Source organism: Bombina bombina, chromosome 1 (genome assembly GCF_027579735.1).
Source record: "Bombina bombina isolate aBomBom1 chromosome 1, aBomBom1.pri, whole genome shotgun sequence".
NCBI classification, from domain to species: domain Eukaryota; kingdom Metazoa; phylum Chordata; class Amphibia; order Anura; family Bombinatoridae; genus Bombina; species Bombina bombina.
The window spans coordinates 250,678,977-250,706,257 of NC_069499.1; the positions used below are offsets into that span (position 1 = coordinate 250,678,977).

The window sequence follows — 27,281 nt, forward strand, 5'->3', positions numbered from 1 at the left end:
GACATCCAAGTATACAGTGTTCGTTATTGACAACTACAAATTATTTAGTACATATATTTGTAGTAACAGTACTTAGAAGATACTGTGAGGTTTTCTTTAGAAATAGCTCTTAGAAGGTATTTGAAAGTATTCTTTGAAACTATTGTCTAAAAGAACTTGTTTAATAGCAATTGCTAGTTGGGGACATTCCAAGAGGTTCTAAAGTTTATACTAAATTCAATTTTTATTATACTCGCTATAATTATATACAAGTCCTTAGTATTGACTAAATATAGCTTATGTATTATTGACAGATTCCTCTTGCTTTTCAGCGCAGATTCACACACCCCTACTTTTTACATAATATACTTATTTTTGACAATTTTTTGGGAAGAATTGTCTTTGTGGATCAGCTTGAGGCATCTACAGGGTAAGCACAGTTTTAAATTTCTTGTTTGTGAAATGTATTCAGAAATAGCATGCAGAACCGGAAAACCTCTGATGGCTTAGCAGTAGGTTTAAAAATCAAATCCAATTACTTTTCCACAGGAACCTTAGGATCTTAAGAGAAAACAAAGATGATAAGTTTAAACAGAAAATAGCATGATTCTGAATCTTGATCAGAAACAGACTCCTGATCATCTGAAAATACCTCACCTTCTGAAGACAAAGTAGAGGAACCAGAATCTAAAACATTCAGTTTAACAGGCCTAGCGCCTTTTTAAACAGATAAGCTAGAGGAAAGATTATCAGAAACAAACCTTTACGCTTACTTACAGGAGGTATAGCCACCAACATTTCAGACACAGTTGAGCACATAAAATCCTTAAATCCTGGAGAAAATCTAAAGAACTCCCCTGTAAAGAACAAACAGAGGAAGGACAGATACTCTTAGAAGCAAGAGTAGCATTAGTCTGATTAGAATGCAATAAATGATCCATACAAAAATTACAAAGCTGAGCAGGGGATATGACATCAATAAGCTTGGGAAAAAAACACACTTACTATTAGTAAGAAAGTGTTCAGTGGATCTAGCTTTCAATGAATAAATATTTAAAGTAGTGTGAACAGAGCCAGTATGCTCCATCATGTAAAACAGGCAAAAACTATAAACCACAGAAAATAAAATAATGTGGCAGGCAAATAGCAATCAAGGATTTAAACACAAAAATCATAGAAAGAAAAATAGGCAAATAAATACATAATCAAAGAACCTTTCATCAAATACACCCATAAATAAGCAGCTATTAAAAGTATTGAAAATCCTACCCCTTCCACAAATAAGGCCAATGCAAACAGAAGAGTGCTATGCAACAACTAAATAACTTGGCTGGAAAAAAATAAAATAAAAAATGTGCTAAAAAGCATAAGGCAACGTGCACTAATCTGACACCGCTTTGTAGCAGGGAGGGGGAAAGAAAAAAAATGACGAGAATAGAAAAAAAGTGTTAATAATTAGTGTTAACGCGCAGCCGAAGCACACTAACTAAACAGCCTATGTGCTTAAAACCAAAGCGTGCTAGATAAATATCCTACTCACACAAAACCGAAGTGCTCCAACTAAATAGCCTACACACGAAAACCAAAACGTGCTCAAAAGTCGGCACGTGCATGGCATACAACTCGCTCAACAGCAATCGCTGCGCAAAGCCGATGTGTGTAAAATAAGGCCAACGCACGAAGAAGGCAACATGTGCGATACAAATAAATGCGGCAAAAAAATATGCACACTACAACCCGAAAGCGTAGCAACCGACATGTGCTAAAAATAAAGCAGTAAAAATAAAAGGTGTGTTTAACAAAACTAGGTCCCTGCCCATCAAAATTTCCATATATCACATAAAGGGGAATTAAAATACATGTAATAATAGTCCCCTGGCTATGATGTACAACATTATATGTACCTACTAGTAGCCTATAAGCTATGTGAGTGCCAAGATATATAAACTAATTACTGACAGGGACTCTCTCTATCAGACTTACCCACTGTAGAAAAAAACTGCTTCTAGTAGATAGCAAATCCAGTGCTGTACATGTGACAGCAGAAGATCTAAGTATGTAGAGTATAATGGCGATACAACAGAAGGAGGCTAAGGGACCTTTCCCTGCAACACCTGTGGTAGGCCTGTGACTTACGTCCACTGGGTGCAATTGTGCCACTTCCCAATACTCCATAAACTTCCCTCTGTCCAAAGAGTAGCTCTCTGGGCCTTAAATTGGTCTCAGAACCCCTCTCACAGAAGATACATCTGGAGCACCTAAATATAAGACTAGTTTAACAGTGAGATGGAAGGATTTTTAAGTGCTCTTGGAGTTTTGGGACTCTTTGCCTCCTCCTAGTGGCCAGGAGTGGAATTCCCAGGAATAATGACTCATGGACTCTCACCACCTTTATGAAAGAAATGTATACGACAATCTAACTGAAAAGATGTATTTCTACAACATAAATTATAGTGACAAAAGACTCCTGAAACTGGTCTAATTAACCTGTTTAGACTTGGTCCATGTTTACATGCATTGGTGTGCAATAATTTCTCCTGATGGGCCTCATTGAAACATGTATTTTTACTCTTACCGGCAGTGAGAAAGCAATATATCTATTAATCTAAACATAATAGCACATTAATCAGGCTTAAGCAATCTGAGAAGCCAGGAATCTCCAGCTTGTAGATAACTTTTGATTACTTTACATAAATCTCTGTGCGTCTGAAATCTCAACATTTTTAGTGGTTCTTACATTTTAAATAAAGTTTTCATCCTCTGTTTTAAATATATAAACAAACTTTAAGTGCTTTACAAAATGTGAATTAGTTTACTTTAGCTCCCAGAAGTACAACTGGTTGACCATAGCCAACTCTTCCTTCTGCACAATTTTCCCCACAGTTTTACCAGCTATACTCCACAAAAGTACTAGATAACCAATAAGTAATTAGGGGGAAAGTGATTGGTGGGGTATCAGGCTCTTCAGCCCTGCAGTCATTTGCCCATACTGTACCTCAGATTAAACTCAAGGCCCAAATGCCCCTGAGAGTTAAATGTCCATATTATATTTATACCTCACATAAGACTTATTCAGTTGTCTATTTGTTTTCATGAATTTTACTGGACAGACTATTGAAATACTGGATTGTTTGGTTCAATACTAGACACCTGACATCCCTAATTGTGAGGTCTCTGTACTATTGACGATCCATATAACAATTACATGTTTTCCTATTGCTCTGTCTACAACTGAGTGTATAGCTCATACCTTTATTTCCTATAATCCCATAAACAATTGACCCCTCTACATCTTATATTATTGTTCCATATACATGCTTTCTATAAAATATTCCTATTGCACTTTATCCCTCCAAAGCAAGGGCGTAACTGCAGGGGTCTCACACATGAGTTGAACATAATTTTAAACATGGTAGCTTGTTGGCATCAAAAGAGTGACTGACTCAAGTGAGTGCTTATGCTTCGATATAAGTTTGGGCTTGACATATTTAGTTTGAAAATCTATGAGCCAGCCCACAAAGACATGTTTGGAGCTGCAAGCTGGCTCTCACTGGTCTTTAAATGTGTATTTATTACATCCAAAACATGTAAGGTTTAGGGGATCTCACATGTGACGTTTTGGGGATCTCAGCCTTTCACCCCTGTCTGATGAAGGGGTGAGATCACCAAATTCTTTCATGTTTTGAATGTAATAAATACACATTTAAAGACCAGCAAGCGCCAGCCTGTTCCTGCATTGCATGTCTGTATTTTCCTGATTGCATGCTGGCAGTTGGGTCCATAGGGACTATACATTATTTATATATATATATATATATATATATATATATATATATATATATATATATATATATATATACATATATATATATAAAAACACACAGACATATATATATATATATATATATATAAATACACACAACACAAAGAAAGCCTGACAATCTCTTGCAAGCACACAGCTAGATTAAAAGCAAAATGGAAGAGTTAGTTACAGCATTTGGCCACAAAGTGATAGCCCAGGACCATAACAAGGTCTCGTCCTCCTTGGGTCCTAAAATACATTTATACACGTGCAGGGGGAGGGGCAACTATTCTAGAAATTCTATATGTGTGTGTATGTATCTGTGTGTGCATGCTGATGTGTGTTTGAGTGTGTGTGTACGTGTGTTTCTGTGTGTGAGTGTGTATGCGGTTGTGTGCATGTGTAGTGAGTGAGTGTGTATGCGGTTGTGTGCATGTGTAGTGTGTGAGTGTGTATGCGGTTGTGTGCATGTGTAGTGAGTGAGTGTGTATGCGGTTGTGTGCATGTGTAGTGAGTGAGTGTGTATGCGGTTGTGTGCATGTGTAGTGAGTGAGTGTGTATGCGGTTGTGTGCATGTGTAGTGTGTGAGTGTGTGCTAGGATTGCCAGGTGTCTGGTATCTGACCGGACAGTCCGTTTTTTTCAACCACCTGTCCAGTAAAATTTGTAGAAAATAAATGGACACTTGAATGAGAACTGCTTTGAAATGGCTCCTGCAGTATTTAATGTTCCTGTTATACAGGGCACGTGAGAAATACAAATCCCCATGCTTTCTAGCACTCCAGGAGCGGGGTTAGGCAGCAGACAGTGCCCCCCCCTGTTAGAGACCTCTTACATTTGAAAGGTTCCCGGCTATTGCAGGGGGGGGCGTTCTGCACAGAGAAGAACAAGTGAAGTGTTTAATTTCTCCCAGACAGAAAGGATACAACTGCCCTCTTCCCTACCAGCCCTGCTTGTGTAAGATGTAAGCCAGAGGTATCAAACTCATTGTATCTAGCCAAGTGTTCTTCCCCCATGGGAGCCACTTGAACAGAGTGAGTGCTTTGGAACTGGATATACTAGGAACTGGCAGTGACATTTACCCAAGTAGTAGTGCATGGTAGGTGCTGTAGTCCCCAATAGTCATACACAGTGTATACTGTGAGTGCCAAGTGATCATTCTAGAACTGAATAAAAAGTGACCAAGCAGTGCATAATTGGAGTCTACACTGGACAATGCAATGCTTGTCTTTATTTTTATCTCGTGCTTGTCTGTTTAGAACATCAGCTTGTTACACCTCTTAGAAGCCTAAAAAAAACTGATGGGGTCAAATTAATAATTTACCTAATAAGCAAGGGCCAGATTACATTATCTTGAGGGCCGCATTTGGCCCCAGGGCCTGTACTTTGAGACCACTGATGTGCGCTGTATAGTTTGTGGTGTCACTTTTCTTTAGGCTCGTAAAAAAACTGTTTAACCCCTTGGGGCCGATCTATCAAGCTCCGTATGGAGCTTGACGCCCCGTGTTTCTGGCGAGCCTGCAGGTGCAATGCTGAATACGGAGAGCGTATTGCTCTCCGCGTTCAGCAATGTCTTGCGGACCTAATCCGCACTGTCGGATCAGGTCCGCAAGACATTTGTTAAATAGGCCTCTATGTCTGCTAGATGGCTGTATAAAGGAGATGTGCAGTGTAGCCAGCTCTGGCAGTTCAGGGGCTTAAACAGTGTGTTAGTTTTAAATGTATTATATATTTTTAGTTTATTGTACAATAAAAATGTAAATTTCCTGTTCAGCCTTAAAATATTAGACACAATTTTATTTAATGCTTTTTAATATTTTTCTTTGTCATTCACTTTGCTTATTTCTGGCATACAAACTTTGATACAGTATATATATCTGTGTGTGTATATATATATATATATATGTATTTATTTAAATATATATATATATTTTTTTTTTCAGGTGTACTTCGGAGATATTGTGAGTTTGGTTCCAGACCACAGCAATAAAGTGAATAAAGCAATAAAGTGAGTCACACTATTTTTTTGTTTCCCAGTGGATATAAAAGTTATATCACACTATACTGTGGTCTATTACGTGTGCAATAGCATTATGTCTAAAAAAAACAACTTATATACCTTAATTAAAAAATGCTAACCCTCATCTGAGCCTTCAGTGAGTCATAATATTTTTTATGGTAGTGTATATAAATGTATGTGTTGGGAAAATTGTGCCAATAGACTTGCTCGACACATGGTTGCCACAAACCTTCAAAACCTATAAAGCGGGGTATGCCTGTACATCTATATACGTATATATATATATATATATATATATATATACATACAAATATATAGATAAATAAATAAATATATGTGTGTGTGATTAATCTCCCACCATCACCCCCCCCCCCCATTATACAGTGTGTGTCCAGTATTTTTAGGGAGGACACCTGGCAACCCAAGTGTGTGCAAGTGAGAGTGCATGCTGGTGTGTGCAAGTGAGAGTGCATGCTGGTGTGTGCAAGTGAGAGTGCATGCTGGTGTGTGCACGTGTGCATGTGTAGTGTATGTGTTTGTATGTGTGTGAGTAGCCACCAATCAGCAAGTGATACCCAGGTTCTCAACCAAAAATGGACCGGCTCCTATGCTTACATTCCTGCCTTTTCAAATAAAATGTAACAGTGGCTAGTGAAAGCTAGTGAGTGACTGTTGGGCTACCTGCTACATATATCATCTAAAGGGCAAGGATATGTTATTCCTCTAGGACTATAGGGACCGAGTCATTAGTGCTTAGACTGTCTTCTGAGAGGGTAAACAGGGGCAAAGATAAAAGATAGTGTTAAAGTGATCATTTCTCATCTATCTTTTCCACTCCCTCCTCTCTTCAATCTCTCGTTTTACCTCCTCCCTTCTCTCAGTTCAGGGAGTCTCCCTGATTGTAATAGCGGCTCCCTGATGCCAGCAAATAGAATGCAATCTCCCTGAAACTCCAAGTACTATGATCCAATGTGGCCCAAATACGGAAAAGTGTTTCTTTAAGGAATGCCTTTAGTTGCTGTGACGTTATAGAACCCACAAAGCATGCATCAGGAACCAAAAAGCCCCACTGATTTTAATAAAATAAAACACAAATGCTACCTTTTTTTACTTCATGTAATTAAACTTCGTATTCTAAAATATTTAAGCATTCAACAAGCGTACAATCACTGGAAAATAGGTTTGTTGTATGCGGTTGTGCAATAAAGCTACTTTTTTTTAATGTGCTTTTAGTGGGAAGCTACTTTAATGATAAGTCTCTATCTTATTTAGGGTTTCAAGGTGTCCAATATATAACTGGGAGGGAGGGGGGGTGGAGGCGCAGTAGCGGGTGAAGCCACCTCCCTGAAATGAGTTTTTCCAGGTTGGGATGTCTGCTGTATGTAGCATTATTTAATTTATGGTATAAAACAAAAACAATATTAAAAAAGTACTGCACAATAAGGTGTTTCACATTAGCTAAACAAATGCAAAGATGGAGGGGTTAGTGGGTGTGGTGTGTGCGGGTAGTGGGTGGGATCAAAAGTGGCGAGTAACATTTTGGGCTGGCTAGTAGTTCAGGGCTTCAAATTTTGAGCCCTGTTTTATATATACAGTATATATATATATATATATATATATATATATATATATATATAATATATATATATATATATATAATTCCAAGTAATAGATCTGCACTCGCTGGACTTTCAAAAAGCAATAGTTTATTGTGTACAGTGACGTTTCGGGGAGCAAACTGTCCCCTTCATCAGACTGATGAAGGGGACATTTGGCTCCCCGAAACGTCACTGTACACAACAAACTATTGTTTTTTGAAAGTCCAGAGAGTGCGGATCTATTACTTGGAATCGGATATTGCTATTCCTGACACCCTGGCTCATATCTTAAGAGGTGAGAGTGCAAATCCCTATGAATTTTCGTTTAATATTATATATATATATATATATATATATATATTAGGGCTGCGCATCTTCACTGTTCTCACGATTCGATTCAATTACGATTATCATGGTAACGATTCGATTCAATTCGGCGATGCATCGCGATGCATCACGATTACTGCCCATGATTTTCATGAACTTGTTCTATTCCATATATTTTTTATTTATATATATATATACAGTATATATATATATATATATATATATATATATATATATACACACACATACACACAAAATATATATATATATATATATATATATATATATATATATATATATATATATATATATACACACACACACACATATATATATATATATATATATATATATATATATATATACATACACACAATAGTAGGGTTACATATATTCTCAGAACCTCTCTGCAGTAGGATTACAGTTCCCTGTCAGACTCGCCTGGCATGTATGGGGTTAATGGTGCCTATCTGGGAGTTGCCTGTTCTATGTCACCTGTCTTTATATAATATAAGCCTTTCCAAGCCGCCTCCTCCCCTGTATGTCAGTTTGTTTATTTTTTTTATTGCAAGTACTGTGAGTTTGCCCTCACTTCACTGACTGCTGCTTTATTTAATACTATTGGTATTGGTAGTACTAGAAGTCAGTGCCTATCGCTGTTCTACGTTATCAGCAGCTAATTCAGAGGGATTATATGAATTCCTGTGACACTGGCTACCGAGAGCCTCTCTCTGACGTGCACAATATTGCACTACGAAGAACAGCGATAGGCACTGACTGCTAGTACTACCAATACCAATAGTATTAAATAAAGCAGCAGTCAGTGAACGAACTGACTCGTGCACGCGCCCCTGAGTCTACATATGTTTTCTCATAGAAAGGATGTAAGTTTCAATCGAGACAGAGGTAAATTGATGAAAGCAGTAAACTGGGATTTTTGTTTTACAATTGTATTCTCTGTCTGATTACATGTCAGCAATACTGTAAGCAGCGATAAAATGAAATGTATACAAGGGCAGGACAGTGTAGAACAGGGTATTAATTGTGCCATGGTCCTGTGATTACAGCTTCCAGCCTTGGGTGAGGGTTGTGTAAACCATTTAGTATCACTGATTTCTAATTAGTTTAAGACCTGTGACCACAAGGGCTCCGGAGCCAATGGAGGTGAGTCTTAGGGCCAGCTCAAACACATCTCTCCCAGTTCGGACCTAGCATTAAATAAAGCAGCAGTCAGTGAAGGGAGGGCAAACCAAACTCACAGTACTTGCAATAAAAAAATAAACGAACTGACATACAGGGGAGGAGGCGGCTTGGAAAGGTTTATATTGTGGCTCCAGAACAACAGTGAAGTTTAAAAACTGAGCGATGAGTAAACCAGAGTGTTCCATTTCCTCACATACCGCGGGGGTCAGGTAAGACAACAACGATGGCTGCTTGCAATAAAAAAATAAACGAACTGACATACAGGGGAGGAGGCGGCTTGGAAAGGCTTATGTTGTGGCTCCAGTACATTAGTCAAGTTTAATAACGGAGAAATGAGTAAAACAGGAAACTGACAGTACAAGACCCATTTCCTCACATACCGAATCCCCTGCCCATGACGTCACTGACCCGGAATTGATTCAGATCTTCACTGCATCGATGCAGAATCGTTCACTGCTGCATCGCGATGCATCGGTGTGACGATTATTTTTGACAGCCCTAATATATATATATACACACAGTATGTACTCATTTTATTAATCCCTACCTACATAATACATACTTATAAGTTTTCATGTTGCCCAGTTTAACTCTTCTCAAAATGTCCTATAGTTCCCTATAACTTTTTAAGTGCTGCAACTGTTCTAGTTGCTATTTTAACAAAAACCCCTCCAGATTTTCTAGTACTGTCATATATATATATATATATATCACTAATTTCTGTACATTGTGTTAGGTTTGCATAACATGCCTTACCTGTATTCTATCCCACACGTGACGGTCATTGTCCTGCCTCTGGATATCCCACAGAAGTCTCTGTATGACAGCAGCCCTTTCTTGGCGCTCACTGCCTACTGCCCCCACTATATGTGGAGTTGATTGCCCACTACCAGATGGACATGAGGCCAGTTCACTAGGGATGCTGGGAGAGAGGCATCGAGATGAACTTGGCCCAATCTCAGACTCTGAACTAATTTCCCAGTCCTCCACATCCCGGAGGGGAGACTGTGGATCTTCTGTTGGTGATGATACAAGCTGTGAGAGGCTCCCTAGATGTAAGGCAAGAATGTCTGTCTGGTGCAAGTGTGAAGGCAGTGCCAGGAACTCATCTGACCCATACCAGTTGCTGGCTCCAATCTCCTTTGGTGAACTGTCCAGCAATGTGTGCTCCTCAGTTTGGCTATTCTTTGGTGAATTACAGTGGGATGGATTGGTTCTACTGGGAGACTCCATGTCATTTAGGTACTGCGGTATTGGACTTCCTAAATCCTTCTCTTCAGAGCAATAGTTAGACTGTAGCTGACTTTTGGGGGACATGGTGGTAGCAAGGGAGTATGGTGGGGTCAGAGCTAGAGTTAAGTGGTTTCGAGGTGAGGAGGGACATGGAGGCAGGGATAAATGTGGTGAACTGAAATCTACTGATGTCTCTGTCAAATCTGCTTGACCCCAATTGTCACTATCACTCAGGAACAGTCCTCTTTTAGGTAGTGATGGGCGAGTAGGTGAGTCACCACCATGGTCACTGCTTTCTTGTAGAGGTCTTTTTGGTGTGGTACTTTCATTAGATGGAAGTGCCCTAAACTGTGACTGTCCTGCCAGTTCAGTAGGAGGCAATGATGGATCATTCTCCTGCTCAGTGGTCAGTTCTTCTGTTTTGTTCTCAGAGGCTACACTCAGCAGTCCCGTGCCTTTCACTAGGTCTGGAAACTCTTGCTGCATAGCGCTGAATGTCCAAGCCTGTAGAGGCTTGGCAGTGGGTGTATGGGTCTCCTCTTCTCGTGGACTGTAATCTGATAACTCGTAAGCTGTGATTCCACAGTCCAGTGACAGGTAATCTGTGGGACATCGAATGGTTAGCTGACCTGAGCCATCCACCTCTGTTAAAGCATCTAGCCGGTCCTGGAGGGAGGAAAGCATTTTTATCAGCAGAAGTCTGAAGTGCTTCTTACCATCAAAATTATTTCTACATATCTATAATGCTATCTGTTTATAATCTGTACCTGAAACGTGGCAATCCTTACTCTATGTAGTGGTTTCATTGAAAAAAACTCTTATTCCCTAATGAAGTGTTTCTAAACCACAGTCCTCAAGTACCCGCAACAGGCCAGGTTTTTATTATAGCTGAACTAGTTCACAGGGGAGGTAATCAGCTGGTCAGTAATACCATGGTTACTAACTTGCTCCCACCCATCAGCTGATTATTTCACCTGTGCACTAGTTTAGCTATAATGAAAACCTGGCCTGTTGGGGGTACTTGAGGACCGCAGTTTAGAAGCAATGCCCTAATGCCCCCTTTTCCTCTTTTTGTCCTTAGCTTTTTTTGCTGCTACACCACTGCTCTTCCTCTATTGGCATTTGCTCTGTTACATTTCCCTTATCTCCTGCATTTTTCAGGCTCTACTAATGCTTTGCTCTCACTTTGTGGCCTATGTCTCTCTGTATCTTAAATTGTAACAATTCTCTGGGCTTTTCCTTATCGCTGTCTTCTAACGCTCTTCTTAGTCCCACTAGGTCCTTGTTTCCTCTCTATGGGTTTCTAGTTTTCTCTCATTAATTCTGTTTTCTCCCTAAATAGTATCTCTCTTGTGTCTCACTCTCTCCTCCTTTGCCCCCTTCACTATGTCACCTTATAGCCTCTGTGTGTTTCTGTAAAGCCACTTCATCTGTTTTATTTTGCTCATTATCTTTAATAATCACCTTACCTTTGCCCAATGATCCCCTTTGTCTTATTTTAACGCTTTATTATTTTGCTTCTGTTTCTGTATTAGGAACCTGCATCACTTTTATTTTCCCATCACCATAGCCTGTAGACTTAGGCTTCTTGATCCCCAAACTGTTCTGTAGCATAAATATAGCCACCTTTGGATGCACATCCCTCCGGTGATGCCCTGCTAAGTTGTGAACTAATGCAACTGTACAGTCACAAATTGTCATAGTGTCAAGTTGTAACCCTTGTAATGCATAGACCCATGCGGTGATGCATGCAGTGTAATGAATGTGCCACGGAAGAGTGGACTGCAAGGCTGCATCATGTGATTAGCTAGTCTGCAGCCCTGTAAATGGACCTTGTTAAGGCACCCACTTGATTGACTAATTCATGAATATAACACTCCCCCAGCCCTCACTATAACGCTTAACTCACTTTAAAATCTCTTTGTGACTCCACTTTGTTGCCATCTCTCCACATGTCACATCCTACAGTCTCAATCCTCCCTTGATCTTTCTTTCTGTTTCCTCTGTAGCCCAATAACTGTTTTTTTTTAGACTTGCTTAATGTTCTGTGTTTTTACTTGCTCTCTGTTACTGTGCCTCTTTCAGCTCACCTTATTTCTGCCAAAGAATCTCTTTGCACCTATATATCTATTTTACTACTTGCTGTCTATTTCCCTTAAATCATAATCTGTTTCTGCTCTCATTCTATGTGGACTTCAGTTTTCTCCCTATGTCTCTGATGATCTCTCTCTTGCTAAGAGTCACACATAACCTCACACCCTGTGGCCACTTGCCTCTTGGCTTTCGTTGGTAAATGCTTGCAGGATATCAGTCTGACGGGTGTAGTTGCCGTTGCTGTCCTGTAGCCCCTGGAGGATCCTCTCCCTCAGGACCAGCACAGACACCCGAAGCTGGTGCCACAACAGTTGCACTGTGTGTATATCTACAATCACATTGACAGAATACGAAAGGAGCTTCAGGGAAAATTCTGTGTCTAGGAGGGCATGGATCTGTTCCACATGATCTGAGATGTCTTCGCAGATCTCCTGCAATGGACAGGTACAAAGGAAATAGAATTTTGTGAGTAAGGAGGAAAATACATGGAATAAAATCTACTCACAGAGAACTCCATTTATGTGCCATATTTTATATTTTTCAGTACTTGTTCTAAACAATAGCAGACAAACTCTGTAACTTGCTATTATATCAAGAACCTTCAGTCTGATGTTGTATTGTTATAAATGTATAAGAAATTAAGCTCCAGTGCTCATATATCAGTCTGTCACTGAGAGCCTGGCTGTGTGTGTGTATACACCCCCCCCCCCCCCCAGCCCTCTGACAAGGAAGCACAGCTGCCGTGACACATCCTCAGCTGTCGGGACATTTTGCTGTTTAAATTCCCAAACACACTGAGGGCTATCAGATACTCAGGCAGACCTAAACCCAGGCATTGAGAAGTTTAAGTTGTAGGTTTTTTTTTTAATGAGAGAATAGAAATGTGAATAGTCATATATTAGCATGCAAAATTGCAGGTCACTATTAAAAACATTTTAATAATAATAGATAAAAATGTTCATTTATAGTGCTCACTACCACCCCATTTGCACAAATTCTGCAATACCTGGATAAATACACTGCATTGTAATACCTTGCACCACACATACATTTTTGTATGTAATGTAGTTGTTGGTATAATCAATAGTGTAGTTTAAAAGATCCAGAGAAACCCACTAGTGATCAGTGCACCCTACCATATCTCAAGAACTGGCCGTCAGCATTAAGATTTGCAATATCAGCATATATCCTACCTTCCTGCACGTGTATGCTACGTACCTGGCCTGGTAACTAGACCCCTGGCTTACAGTTCAGGGGGCCTTGATCTTGAATTGTGGCCTTTCACTGGCTCTTTACGACCCTCTGTCTAAAACGCCACACTCAGCGCCCCTCCCAGGGACTATTTTAGGAACTGAGATTTCACCAGGGGAATGTGACAAAGACAGGGAGATACCAATTAACTCTTACACTACAGGATCTAGTAGGTGCTCAACGTTTTATAATGCTACACTGAAAAGTATAGTTAATCTCTTATTTGCTGGGACATGAAATGTTTCATTCCCAAATTTTAGGAGATTACTTTTTTATAAAATACAAGTTTTTTTTAGTTGAAAATTAAAAAAAGATAGCACACATTAATACATTTAATCCAGTAATTGTTCATAAGAGGAAAGATATCTCATGGGAATTACTCCTATAGAATTCTAGAATTTGTAGTTTTCCTGTCATACTTCCTAGAAATTAGAGTAACCATATAGGGAATTGTTAATGTTTGCTGCAGTTTCTCATATATTAATTGCATTCATAAATGAACATTGTGATGATCGTACTTCATTTAAAGGGACATTATACACTAGATTTTTCTTTGCATAAATGTTTTGTAGATGATCCATTTATATAGCCTATACAGCTTTAAAACATTTTTTTTATAGTTTTGCTTATTTTAAAATAACATTGCGCTGGTTTTCAGACTCCTAACCAAGCCCCAGTGTTTTTGGAAAATACTGCTGTATACCTACTCCAGCTTGTTCCTGTTTGTGTAAAGAGTATTTTCATATGCAGAGGAAGGGGGAGGGGGGAGTGTCTGTTTATTTTTTTGCTATACAACCACTTTCAGTGGGTGCTCCAGCTAACATTTTCAAAAGAGCTAAACTGAAAGCTTCTAAGTCAGTTTTTAAACGGTTTTATACTGGATTTTTATATTAGTATCTCAGCATATTATTCTTGAAAGTAGTGTCTATTACATGTAGTTATATGAAAATTGGTGTACATTGTCCCTTTAAAGGGACACTCTAGCCAAAATCTTTATTCCGTGATTCAGATTGAGCATGAAATTTCAATCAAATTTCGAATTTACTCCTATTATCAAATTATCTTCATTCTCTTGGTATCTTTATTTGAAATGCAAGAATGTAAGTTTAGATGCCGGCCCATTTTTGTTGAACAACCTGGGTTGTCCTTGTTGATTGGTGGATAAATTCATCCACCAATAAAAAAAGTGCTGTCCAGAGTACTGAAACCAAAATAAAGCTTGGATGCCTTCTTTTTCAAAAAAAGATAGCAAGAGAACCAAGATAAATTGATAATAGTAGTAAATTAGAAAGTTCAGTAAAATTGCATGCTCTTTCAGAATTACAAATTCAAGCTATAGTGGGTGCTGCTGTTCCACTAATGCATTTGAAAAGCTTGTAGTATGTGGGTTATTGCAGAGCTTGCAACTGTCCTGTATATTATGGTCTTGCAATGGTTTGGGAGCTCTGCACCTCTGTCCCTTCTACAGCTTTCCTCTTCTTGACATGTCCCAAATGCACCAACTAGCACTGCCCACTGACTGTACAACCCCACCCTTGTACTGTCCACACAGTGTAGGTCTCTCAGTCCCAGGGGACTTAAAGGGACAGTGTACTGTAAATAGTTTTTCCTTAATGTGGAATATTTTTATATATGAAATAGCTGTTTCTGCTAACTGAAACCACAACGAAAAACATTGGGTTGATCTTGAAGGGAGAGACTACCTCATTATGTTATCTGTCTAATTATTTACACAGAGTCCTCCTTTATTCCTGTTAACTCAAAGGCCAATACACATAGGGGCCGATTTATCATATGTAGGGCGGACATAATCCCCTGACATCGCTGAATGCCGACAGATGATCCGCCCGACATCGCTAAATGCCGACAGCATATGCTGTCGGCATTTAGCATTGCACAAGCAGTTCTGGTGAACTGCTTGTGCAATGCCGCCCCCTGTAGATTCACGGCCAATCGGCCACTAGCAGGTGTATCAATCAACCCAATCGTATGAGATCAGGCTGATTGTTGTTCACCGCCTCTGAGGCGGCGGACCAGTTCGGGAGCATTGGTCTTAAGACCACTGCTTTTTAACTGCTGTTTCCGGCGAGTCTGAAGGCTTGCGTGGAAACAGCTGCATTGGGGCAGATTGACCGCTTGGTAAATCTGCCTCTTAGGGTCCAATAAGCTAAATGTCTCTTCTATTTCCTTGGTGGAATTATGTAACGCCACTTTTTACCCTGAAAACAGGGTGTCTTGCAAAGGGGCGTATACTGCATTTTTATATGGGAAGGCGATGCATACATTACAAAATTGCACATTGAAAACAGAAATTTAAAAATTATACTAAATAAATAATTGAACCATTCACAAAAAAATATGCATGAAAAATTTTATTGTTAAGGTGCATTAAAAATCAGAACAAATTTATTCACCAAAAATTTAATTTTATCAAAAATGTAGAATTTGTATGTAAATTACCCAGGAATAAATAATAATAAATATGGATAGCGTAAATCGTAATTTAAAGGTACATGAAACCCAAAAAATGTTCTTTCATGATTTAAGTAGAACATACAGTTTTAAACAACTTTCCAATTTAATTTAAACAACTTTCCAAAATCGAGTGCAACCCAGGTTGCAGCAAGACAAAGACAAATGAAGAGAGATAAACCCAGAATTAAGATAGGGAAAAAAACTACCCCAATCTGGAGAAAGTCCATAGGACCAAGAGTAGATCCAAAGACAACCATGAAGACGGAGCAGAACCCATAACTCACACAGAGTGCAGTCTGCACTCATGAAAGAGTTATCGCGGAATAAGCAGATATTCCCCAGAACTGCCAACAATTAGCAGCATAAGCACCTACCATGCTCCAGGTGGAGCTCCCAGCTCCCACTCTGCCACACAAGACTAGAAGACATCAGTCACGAACACTAGCCTTTCAAGTTAGAAACTGCACTAGGAGACTCCCACAGAGGGAACCCACCGGAAGTGCAGGAACTCATTATAATAGGGAAGCAGAAAAATCAAGCTGAGTAAAAACTCCTCTAATCTCCACTTCTAGAGAGTTCACAAGATCTTGAGAAGAACACGGTCAAAAACTCCACCGATCCATAGGCCTCAGGCTGAAAGAAGTAAAAACCAGCCCACAGCTGGATTCAAACCAATAACTCAAGTTGCAAAGCCCCAAAAACCCAGCATTACGTTACATGGGCCACTTCCTTGAGACAAAGGCCCAGCGCCAAAAAGCCTGGCATGTCCGAAGATAAGGAAATAAATAAATGCCTGTATTACCCAGAACTCAAAAGAGGACTAAACGGTAACAAAGGGTAGGCAAACCCTGAACATATGTAACAAGCTTGGCATGCTAAACCACCAAGCCGGAACAGAACGTAGTACTATCTTGGGTTCCAAAACCAGACTCCTTCCCTACAGGAAGGTGAACTCCCAGACAAAGGGAGACCACACACTGACACAACAGTGCAAACACAATCCCAGAATCCGCCTCAACATGACTATACCACACGGTCGAGCATTAGCTGGACACCATGGCATAACCCTCTCCCCCTAAGGGGAGGGAAATGAAAAGACACCTGCTCACTCACCTATAGGTACGGAGCATAAGTCATCCAACAGACGGCGAAGCCGACTGATAGGGCACCCTCCAGCTGTAACAGCCAGTCCAGGAGCCAAACAGACAGCCAGCGAGCCCAACTATAAAGTGGAGTGGCTGAATAAGAGATCAATCTCCTGCTTTCTAGGAATCTAACAAGCCATCAAGCCCTTTTCAACTCTCCGCCCGAAGGAGCAAGTGGATGACTTACCTTAAGGGCTGAATCACTCGGATCCAACTAGGAGGTACGGCCAGATATCCTAGCCAAGACCCAACAACCAGACACTCAGAAAACGGAGCCAGTCACAGACTAGGAACCCCTGAGGAACCATAGGAATACCTCATACGGAGAACCCTAGAAGATGCCAGCACAGCTTATCCAAAGGCCCTAGGGCACCGGACATGCATTAAGCATCCCAGAGACAGAAAAGATACTTTTCCAATATTCGAGAGACAACACCCTCCAGACAGACAGCTAAGAAGCTGCCAATAAAAAACACTACTTTGCAGCAGAGGCTGCAAATCAGAAACAATCAATCTGGGTCAACCTCCCGGTAACCCCCCAGGACCAAGGGACAACAGGATGACGAACATCGATATCCCAAAAACCAACATATCAACTGATATGATGTAAGAAAGGGTGGCTCCAGGACCACTAAAGAGATCAACGTATTCTCTATAGTCCCTAAAAACATGGGAACAGGCGAGAAGCAGTATGAAGAAGAAAGGCGGACAAAAGTTCCCGATCCTCCAAAATTGATGACCAACCATACCCTGTCAAGGGAAAGAAGGAAGTCTAAGTCACCTCGCTCCTTATGGAGATGTACCGAGGTCAAGAATCTCAAAAAGAGTAAATCAATAAAAGCATATCATAGGAGGGATAAAAAACAACAACCTAGTACTCCAAGTTAAGGAGACGTCTAAAACTCCAGCCCAAATGGAAATGGAGAGAACTAGCTCCGAGATCAAAGACCTTCGGAGTGCTTCATAGCAGGATCCTTCCAGGCCCCACAAACAGGAACAGGACCAAGAGAACTGAACAAACCCCTTGATGCCCAACCCAAAAGAAGCAACAAGAACCAGCCTGACGTCATAAACGAAAAGGCCTCCTCTCTTAGCCCCGCCATGGCCAGAGTCATAAAAGAAAAAATTAAACTCTCATGGAGTTCCTCTCCCTGACAATCCCTATTCACAGGGAATATATTGTGCTGAAGTAGGAACTCAAGCAAATAAACCTCTCGTCTGAGAGAAAACTCACCACCCAACCAGGTCAACCAGATATCCCAGCACCACGGGGATGGTATAGACCCTTAAGGGACAAAAACCAGCGTCCGACCAGGACCAGCCTGCTACAGAAAGCATTCCAGAACTGAACCAGGTCACAGAAATTTTGAAACCCTAGAAGGGATTGATAAAATTTAAGACTATGCAAATAATATCTTAACATACAACTTCCGCAGAAGTGTCCAAGCGACCACAAAATCGCTAGTATAGAATTCCAGAGACGAAATGTTTCCCAACGGAGAAAGTATATCAAACATATGCTTTAAAAAAAAAAAAAACATCTTAAACGGATCAACGAAATCTAGCGAAACAGACTCTCTCCGTCGCCACGCGGTCAGGAAAACGGAAATGGTGACTAGAAACGTGACCACGCCCAGTCACAAGGTACATAGTGCAGGCCAACTAAAAACGTGCCAAAGCCACAAGGGCTGCGCAGCCTGACAAAAAAGGCTGTTATGTTCCAATATAGCCACGTCCAATATAGCCACGAGCCCAAATATCACTACACATTAGCAGACAGAATCACATAACAAACCCCCTCAGGAGATATTAACCCTCAATTCCATAAGATAAAGGAGTCCCACTGAGACCCTGACTTCTTCGTTTACTTTACACTGCACACATCTTAAGTAAAATGAAACGATCTTACCGGAATCTACGCTGTGGAACAGGAACACGGCCCTTCAAGTGTGACAGATAGTAGCCTCGCTTCTGACATGGACTTGTGCGAACAAAGCAGGCAGCAAAACTCGTCAACGCTGATTGCTAAGGAGCTGTTAATATGAGTCGGGAAGATTTCACAGGAAGACTCTCCCTGCATCTCCGGACTCTAACTTTCATCCCAGCTCTCACTGAGAGGCTGACAGGACTACTTAAAACTCCAGTCCCATTCCGAAGAGTACTACCCTCCATAAGAGACTATCTTTAATCTTCCGACACTTCTCTGCCAACCTCCTGTGTCGAAAGGCAAAGAATGACTGGGGGATAAGGGAAGTGGGGGAGGGATTTAAAGGGACAGTCTAGTCAAAATTAAACTTTCATGATTCAGATAGGGCATGCAATTTTAAACAACTTTCCAATTTACTTCTATTATCTAATTTGCTCAATTCTTTAGATATCCTTTGTTGAAGAAAAAGCAATGCACATGTGTGAGCCAATCACACGAGGCCTCTATGTGCAGCAACCAATAAGCAGCTACTGAGCATATCTAGATATGCTTTTCAGCAAGTGATATCAAGAGAATGAAGCAAATTAGATAATAGAAGTAAATTAGAAACTTGTTTAAAATGCCATGCTCTTTCTAAATCACTTAAGAAAAAATGTGGGTTTCATGTCCCTTTAAGCCTTTGGCTGGGGTGTCTTTGCCTCCTCCTGGTGGCCAGGTTCTGAATTCCCAAAAATAATGAATGCAGCTGTGGACTCTCCCCGTTTAAGAAGAAAATGGGCTGAACATGGGCTTGTATGAAATTGTCCCTTATCCCACCGTAATTATTTAAACATTTCTGCCCTACAGATCTGTTTGTTTTTAAAAAAAAATAAAAGGTGGTAAGGTTGTAACAAATTATACAAAGTACTTAATACCCTAACAGAAAAACACAATGTGATTGCTGCTTTTGCATGTTGTATCCCCAACTATACTGAAAATGTCAATACTTTATATACATTCATGAGTTTGTACTTTGATTGATATTGAGTTGTTCTTTTTGCAATGTGGCGCTAACACTGGCATCACTAATGCTTTATGGAATGTGGCGCTAACACGGGCATTGCTAAGGCTTTATGGAATGTGGCGCTAACACGGGCATCACTAATGCTTTATGGAATGTGGCGCTAACACGGGCATTGCTAAGGCTTTATGGAATGTGGCGCTAACACGGGCATCACTAATGCTTTATGGAATGTGGCGCTAACACGGGCATCACTAATGCTTTATGGAATGTGGCGCTAACACGGGCATTGCTAAGGCTTTATGGAATGTGGCGCTAACACGGGCATCACTAATGCTTTATGGAATGTGGCGCTAACACGGGCATTGCTAAGGCTTTATGGAATGTGGCGCTAACACGGGCATCACTAATGCTTTATGGAATGTGGCGCTAACACGGGCATTGCTAAGGCTTTATGGAATGTGGCGCTAACACGGGCATCACTAATGCTTTATGGAATGTGGCGCTAACACGGGCATTGCTAAGGCTTTATGCAATGTGGTGCTAACACTGGCATCACTAATGCTTTATGCAATGTGGCACTAACACGGGCATTGCTAAGGCTTTATGCAATGTCGCACTAACACTGGCATCACTAATGCTTTATGGAAAGTGGCGCTAACACTGGCATTACTAAGCCTTTATGCAATGTGGCGTTAACATAATGCTTTTTTCAATGTGATGCTAACACGGGCATCACCAATGCTTTAGCAATGTGGAACTAACATGGGCATCACTAATGCTTTAGCAACCTGGTACTAACATGGGCATCACTTATGCTTTATTCAATGTGGCACTAACATGGGCATCACTTATGCTTTATTCAATGTGGCACTAACATGGGCATCACCAACGCTTTATTCAATGTGGCGCTAACATGGGCATCACTAATGATTTATACAATGTGGCGCTAACATGGGCATCACTAATGCTTTATTCAATGTGGTGCTAACATGGGCATCATTAATGCTTTATACAATGTGGCACTAACATGGGCATCACTAACGCTTTATAAAATGTGCTGCTAACATGGGCATCACTAATGCTTTATTCAATGTGGTGCTAACATGGGCATCACTAACGCTTTATACAATGTGGCACTAACATGGGCATCACTAACGCTTTATAAAATGTGCTGCTAACATGGGCATCACTAACGCTTTATACAATGTGGTGCTAAAATGGGCATCAGTAATAATTTATACAATGTGGCACTAACAAGGGCATCACTAATGCTTTATACAATGTGGCACTAACATGGGCATCACTAATGCTTTATACAATGTAGCACTAACATGGGCATCACTAACGCTTTATACAATGTGGCACTAACATGGGCATCACTAACGCTTTATAAAATGTGCTGCTAACATGGGCATCATTAATGCTTTATACAATGTGGCACTAACAAGGGCATCACTAATGCTTTATACAATGTGGCACTAACATGGGCATCACTAACGCTTTATACAATGTGGCACTAACATGGGCATCACTAACGCTTTATAAAATGTGCTGCTAACATGGGCATCAATAATGCTTTATACAATGTGGTGCTAACATGGGCATCACAAACGCTTTATACAATGTGGTGCTAACATGGGCATCACTAATGCTTTATACAATGTGGCACTAAAATGGGCATCAGTAATACTTTATACAATGTGGCACTAACATGGGCAACAATGTAGTGCTAACATGGGCATCACTAATGGTTTATAGAATGTAGTGCTAACATGGGCATCACTAATGATTTATACAATGGTGCACTAACATGGGCATCACTAACGCTTTATACAATGGTGCACTAACATGGGCATCACTAACGCTTTATACAATGTAGCACTAACATGGGCATCACTAATGCTTCATACAATGTAGCACTAACATGGGCATTACTAATGGTTTATACAATGTGGTGCTAACATGGGCATCACTAATGCTTCATACAATGTGGCACTAACATGGGCATCACTAATGATTTATACAATGATGCACTAACATGGGCATTACTAATGGTTTATACAATGTGGTGCTAACATGGGCATCACTAATGCTTTATACAATGTAGCACTAACATGGGCATTACTAATAGTTTCTACAATGTGGTACTAACATGGGCATTACTAATAGTTTCTACAATGTGGTACTAACATGGGCATCACTAATGATTTATACAATGTGGTACTAACATGGGCATCACTAATGATTTATACAATGTGGTACTAACATGGGCATCACTAATGCTTTATACAATGTGGCACTAACATGGGCATCACTAATACTTTATACAATGTGGCACTAACATGGGCATTACTAATGGTTTATACAATGTGGTGCTAACATGGGCATCACTAATGTTTTATACAATGTAGTGCTAACATGGGCATCACTAATGCTTTACACAATGTAGCACTAACATGGGCATTACTAATGGTTTATACAATGTGGTGCTAACATGGGCATCACTAATGCTTTATACAATGTAGCACTAACATGGGCATTACTAATAGTTTCTACAATGTGGTACTAACATGGGCATTACTAATAGTTTCTACAATGTGGTACTAACATGGGCATCACTAATGCTTTATACAATGTGGCACTAACATGGGCATCACTAATACTTTATACAATGTGGCACTAACATGGGCATTACTAATGGTTTATACAATGTGGTGCTAACATGGGCATCACTAATGCTTTATACAATGTAGTGCTAACATGGGCATCACTAATGCTTTATACAATGTAGCACTAACATGGGCATCACTAATGCTTTATACAATGTGGCACTAACATGGGCATTACTAATGGTTTATACAATGTGGTGCTAACATGGGCATCACTAACGCTTTATACAATGTGGCACTAACATGGGCATCACTAACGCTTTATAAAATGTGCTGCTAACATGGGCATCACTAACGCTTTATACAATGTGGTGCTAAAATGGGCATCAGTAATAATTTATACAATGTGGCACTAACAAGGGCATCACTAATGCTTTATACAATGTGGCACTAACATGGGCATCACTAATGCTTTATACAATGTAGCACTAACATGGGCATCACTAACGCTTTATACAATGTGGCACTAACATGGGCATCACTAACGCTTTATAAAATGTGCTGCTAACATGGGCATCATTAATGCTTTATACAATGTGGCACTAACAAGGGCATCACTAATGCTTTATACAATGTGGCACTAACATGGGCATCACTAACGCTTTATACAATGTGGCACTAACATGGGCATCACTAACGCTTTATAAAATGTGCTGCTAACATGGGCATCAATAATGCTTTATACAATGTGGTGCTAACATGGGCATCACAAACGCTTTATACAATGTGGTGCTAACATGGGCATCACTAATGCTTTATACAATGTGGCACTAAAATGGGCATCAGTAATACTTTATACAATGTGGCACTAACATGGGCAACAATGTAGTGCTAACATGGGCATCACTAATGGTTTATAGAATGTAGTGCTAACATGGGCATCACTAATGATTTATACAATGGTGCACTAACATGGGCATCACTAACGCTTTATACAATGGTGCACTAACATGGGCATCACTAACGCTTTATACAATGTAGCACTAACATGGGCATCACTAATGCTTCATACAATGTAGCACTAACATGGGCATTACTAATGGTTTATACAATGTGGTGCTAACATGGGCATCACTAATGCTTCATACAATGTGGCACTAACATGGGCATCACTAATGATTTATACAATGATGCACTAACATGGGCATTACTAATGGTTTATACAATGTGGTGCTAACATGGGCATCACTAATGCTTTATACAATGTAGCACTAACATGGGCATTACTAATAGTTTCTACAATGTGGTACTAACATGGGCATTACTAATAGTTTCTACAATGTGGTACTAACATGGGCATCACTAATGATTTATACAATGTGGTACTAACATGGGCATCACTAATGATTTATACAATGTGGTACTAACATGGGCATCACTAATGCTTTATACAATGTGGCACTAACATGGGCATCACTAATACTTTATACAATGTGGCACTAACATGGGCATTACTAATGGTTTATACAATGTGGTGCTAACATGGGCATCACTAATGTTTTATACAATGTAGTGCTAACATGGGCATCACTAATGCTTTACACAATGTAGCACTAACATGGGCATTACTAATGGTTTATACAATGTGGTGCTAACATGGGCATCACTAATGCTTTATACAATGTAGCACTAACATGGGCATTACTAATAGTTTCTACAATGTGGTACTAACATGGGCATTACTAATAGTTTCTACAATGTGGTACTAACATGGGCATCACTAATGCTTTATACAATGTGGCACTAACATGGGCATCACTAATACTTTATACAATGTGGCACTAACATGGGCATTACTAATGGTTTATACAATGTGGTGCTAACATGGGCATCACTAATGCTTTATACAATGTAGTGCTAACATGGGCATCACTAATGCTTTATACAATGTAGCACTAACATGGGCATCACTAATGCTTTATACAATGTGGCACTAACATGGGCATTACTAATGGTTTATACAATGTGGTGCTAACATGGGCATCACTAATGCTTTATACAATGTAGTGCTAACATGGGCATCACTAATGCTTTATACAATGTAGCACTAACATGGGCATTACTAATGGTTTATACAATGTGGTGCTAACATGGGCATCACTAATGCTTTATACAATGTGGTGCTAACATGGGCATCACTAATGGTTTATAGAATGTAGTGCTAACATGGGCATCACTAATGCTTTATACAATGAGGCACTAACATGGGCAGCACTAACGCTTTATACAATGTGGTGCTAACATGGTCATCACTAACGGTTTATGCAATGGTGCACTAACATGGGCCTAAAACAAAAGGTATGCCGCTACTGAGCAACAGAAAACTTGAGCTTTATTCCAAAGTTAAAAAGACACAAATACACAAGAGAGAGGGCTCGTCTTACGCGTTTCACGCCGCAATAGGGAGCTTACTCATAGGTCTATGAGTAAACGCCCAGTTTTGGAGTGAAACGCGTAAGACGAGCCCTCTCTCTTGTGTATTTGTGTCGTTTTAACTTTGGAATTAAGCTCAAGTTTTCTGTTGCTTGGTAGCGGCATACCTTTTGTTTTTTTAATTTTGCTGTTTGTCCACCGCTTTTTGCCGGCTACACACAGCCCACTGCTTTGCACTGCATTGACCCTCGCCAGCTTACACACCAGTGGAATCTGAAGCGGTATCTTTACTCTTTACTAACATGGGCATCACTAACGCTTTATACAATGTGGTGCTAACATGGGCATCATTAATGGTTTATACAATGTAGTGCTAACATGGGCATCACTAATGCTTTATACAATATGGCACTAACATGGGCATCACTAACGCTTTATGCCATGTGACACTAACATGGGCATCACTGACGCTTTATACAATGTGGCACTAACATGGGCATCACTAACGCTTTATATAATGTGGCACTAACATGGGCATCACTAACGCTTTATACAATGTGGCACTAACATGGGCATCACTAACGCTTTATACAATGTGGTGCTAACATGGGCATCATTAATGGTTTATACAATGTGGCGCTAACATGGGCATCACTAATGCTTTATACAATATGGCACTAACATGGGCATCACTAACGCTTTATGCCATGTGACACTAACATGGGCATCACTGACGCTTTATACAATGTGGCACTAACATGGGCATCACTAACGCTTTATATAATGTGGCACTAACATGGGCATCACTAACGCTTTATACAATGTGGCACTAACATGGGCATCACTAACGCTTTATACAAGGTGGTGCTAACATGGGCATCATTAATGGTTTATACAATGTGGCGCTAACATGGGCATCACTAATGCTTTATACAATATGGCACTAACATGGGCATCACTAACGCTTTATGCCATGTGACACTAACATGGGCATCACTGACGCTTTATACAATGTGGCACTAACATGGGCATCACTAACGCTTTATACAATGTGGCACTAACATGGGCATCACCAACGCTTTATACAATTTGGCACTAACATGGGCATCACTAACGCTTTATACAATGTGGTGCTAACATGGGCATCACTAATGCTTTAACAATGTGGCACTAACATGGGCATCGCTAACGCTTAATACAATGTGGTTCTAACATGGGCATCACTAACGTTTTATACAATGTGGCACTAACATAGGCATCACTAATGCTTTATACAATGTAGAGCTATCATGGGCATCACTAATGCTTTATACAATGTGGTTCTAACATGGGCATCACTAACGCTTTATACAATGTGGCGCTAACATGGGCATCACTAATGCTTTATACAATGTGGTGCTATCATGGGCATCACTAATGCTTTATACAATGTAGCACTAACATGGGCATCACTAATGATTTATACAATGTGGCACTAACATGGGCATCACTAATGCTTTATACAATGTGGCACTAACATGGGCATCACTAACGCTTTATACAATGTGGCACTAACATGGGCATCACTAATGATTTATACAATGTGGCACTAACATGGGCATCACTAACGCTTTATACAATGTAGTGCTAACATGGGCATCACTAATGCTTTATACAATGTAGCACTAACATGGGCATCACTAATGCTTTATACAATGTAGCACTAACATGGGCATCACTAATGATTTATGCAATGTAGCACTAACATGGGCATCACCAATGATTTATACAATGTAGCACTAACATGGGCATCACTAATGATTTATACAATGTAGCACTAACATGGGCATCACTAATGATTTATGCAATGTAGCACTAACATGGGCATCACTAATGCTTTATACAATGTAGCACTAACATGGGCATCACCAATGATTTATACAATGTAGCACTAACATGGGCATCACTAATGCTTTATACAATGTAGCACTAACATGGGCATCACTAATGATTTATACAATGTAGCACTAACATGGGCATCACTAACGCTTTATACAATGTGTCACTAACATGGGCATCACTAATGGTTTATACAATGATACTGTCACTAAAGGTAAGATTGGGCCACATTACATTATAATTATACATTTGCTAAAGATAATGTCTTTAAAATATATTTTTAAAAAAAATCAAATTTTAATCAC

At 39.9% G+C, this 27,281-nt stretch overlaps 1 protein-coding gene across 1 annotated transcript in view; it reads right to left on the minus strand.

Moving 5' to 3' along the window:
- The window catches only part of AKAP6 (A-kinase anchoring protein 6), a 418,445-nt gene that overhangs the window by 296,392 nt on the left and 94,772 nt on the right, over nt 1–27,281 (minus strand). Inside the window, exons 3-4 of the mRNA XM_053711854.1 lie at nt 12,435–12,686; nt 9,685–10,827 (exon numbers count right to left, since the gene is read on the minus strand). Of these exons, the coding sequence (XP_053567829.1) occupies nt 9,685–10,827; nt 12,435–12,686 (1,395 nt within the window). The remainder of the gene's footprint in view (nt 1–9,684; nt 10,828–12,434; nt 12,687–27,281) is intronic.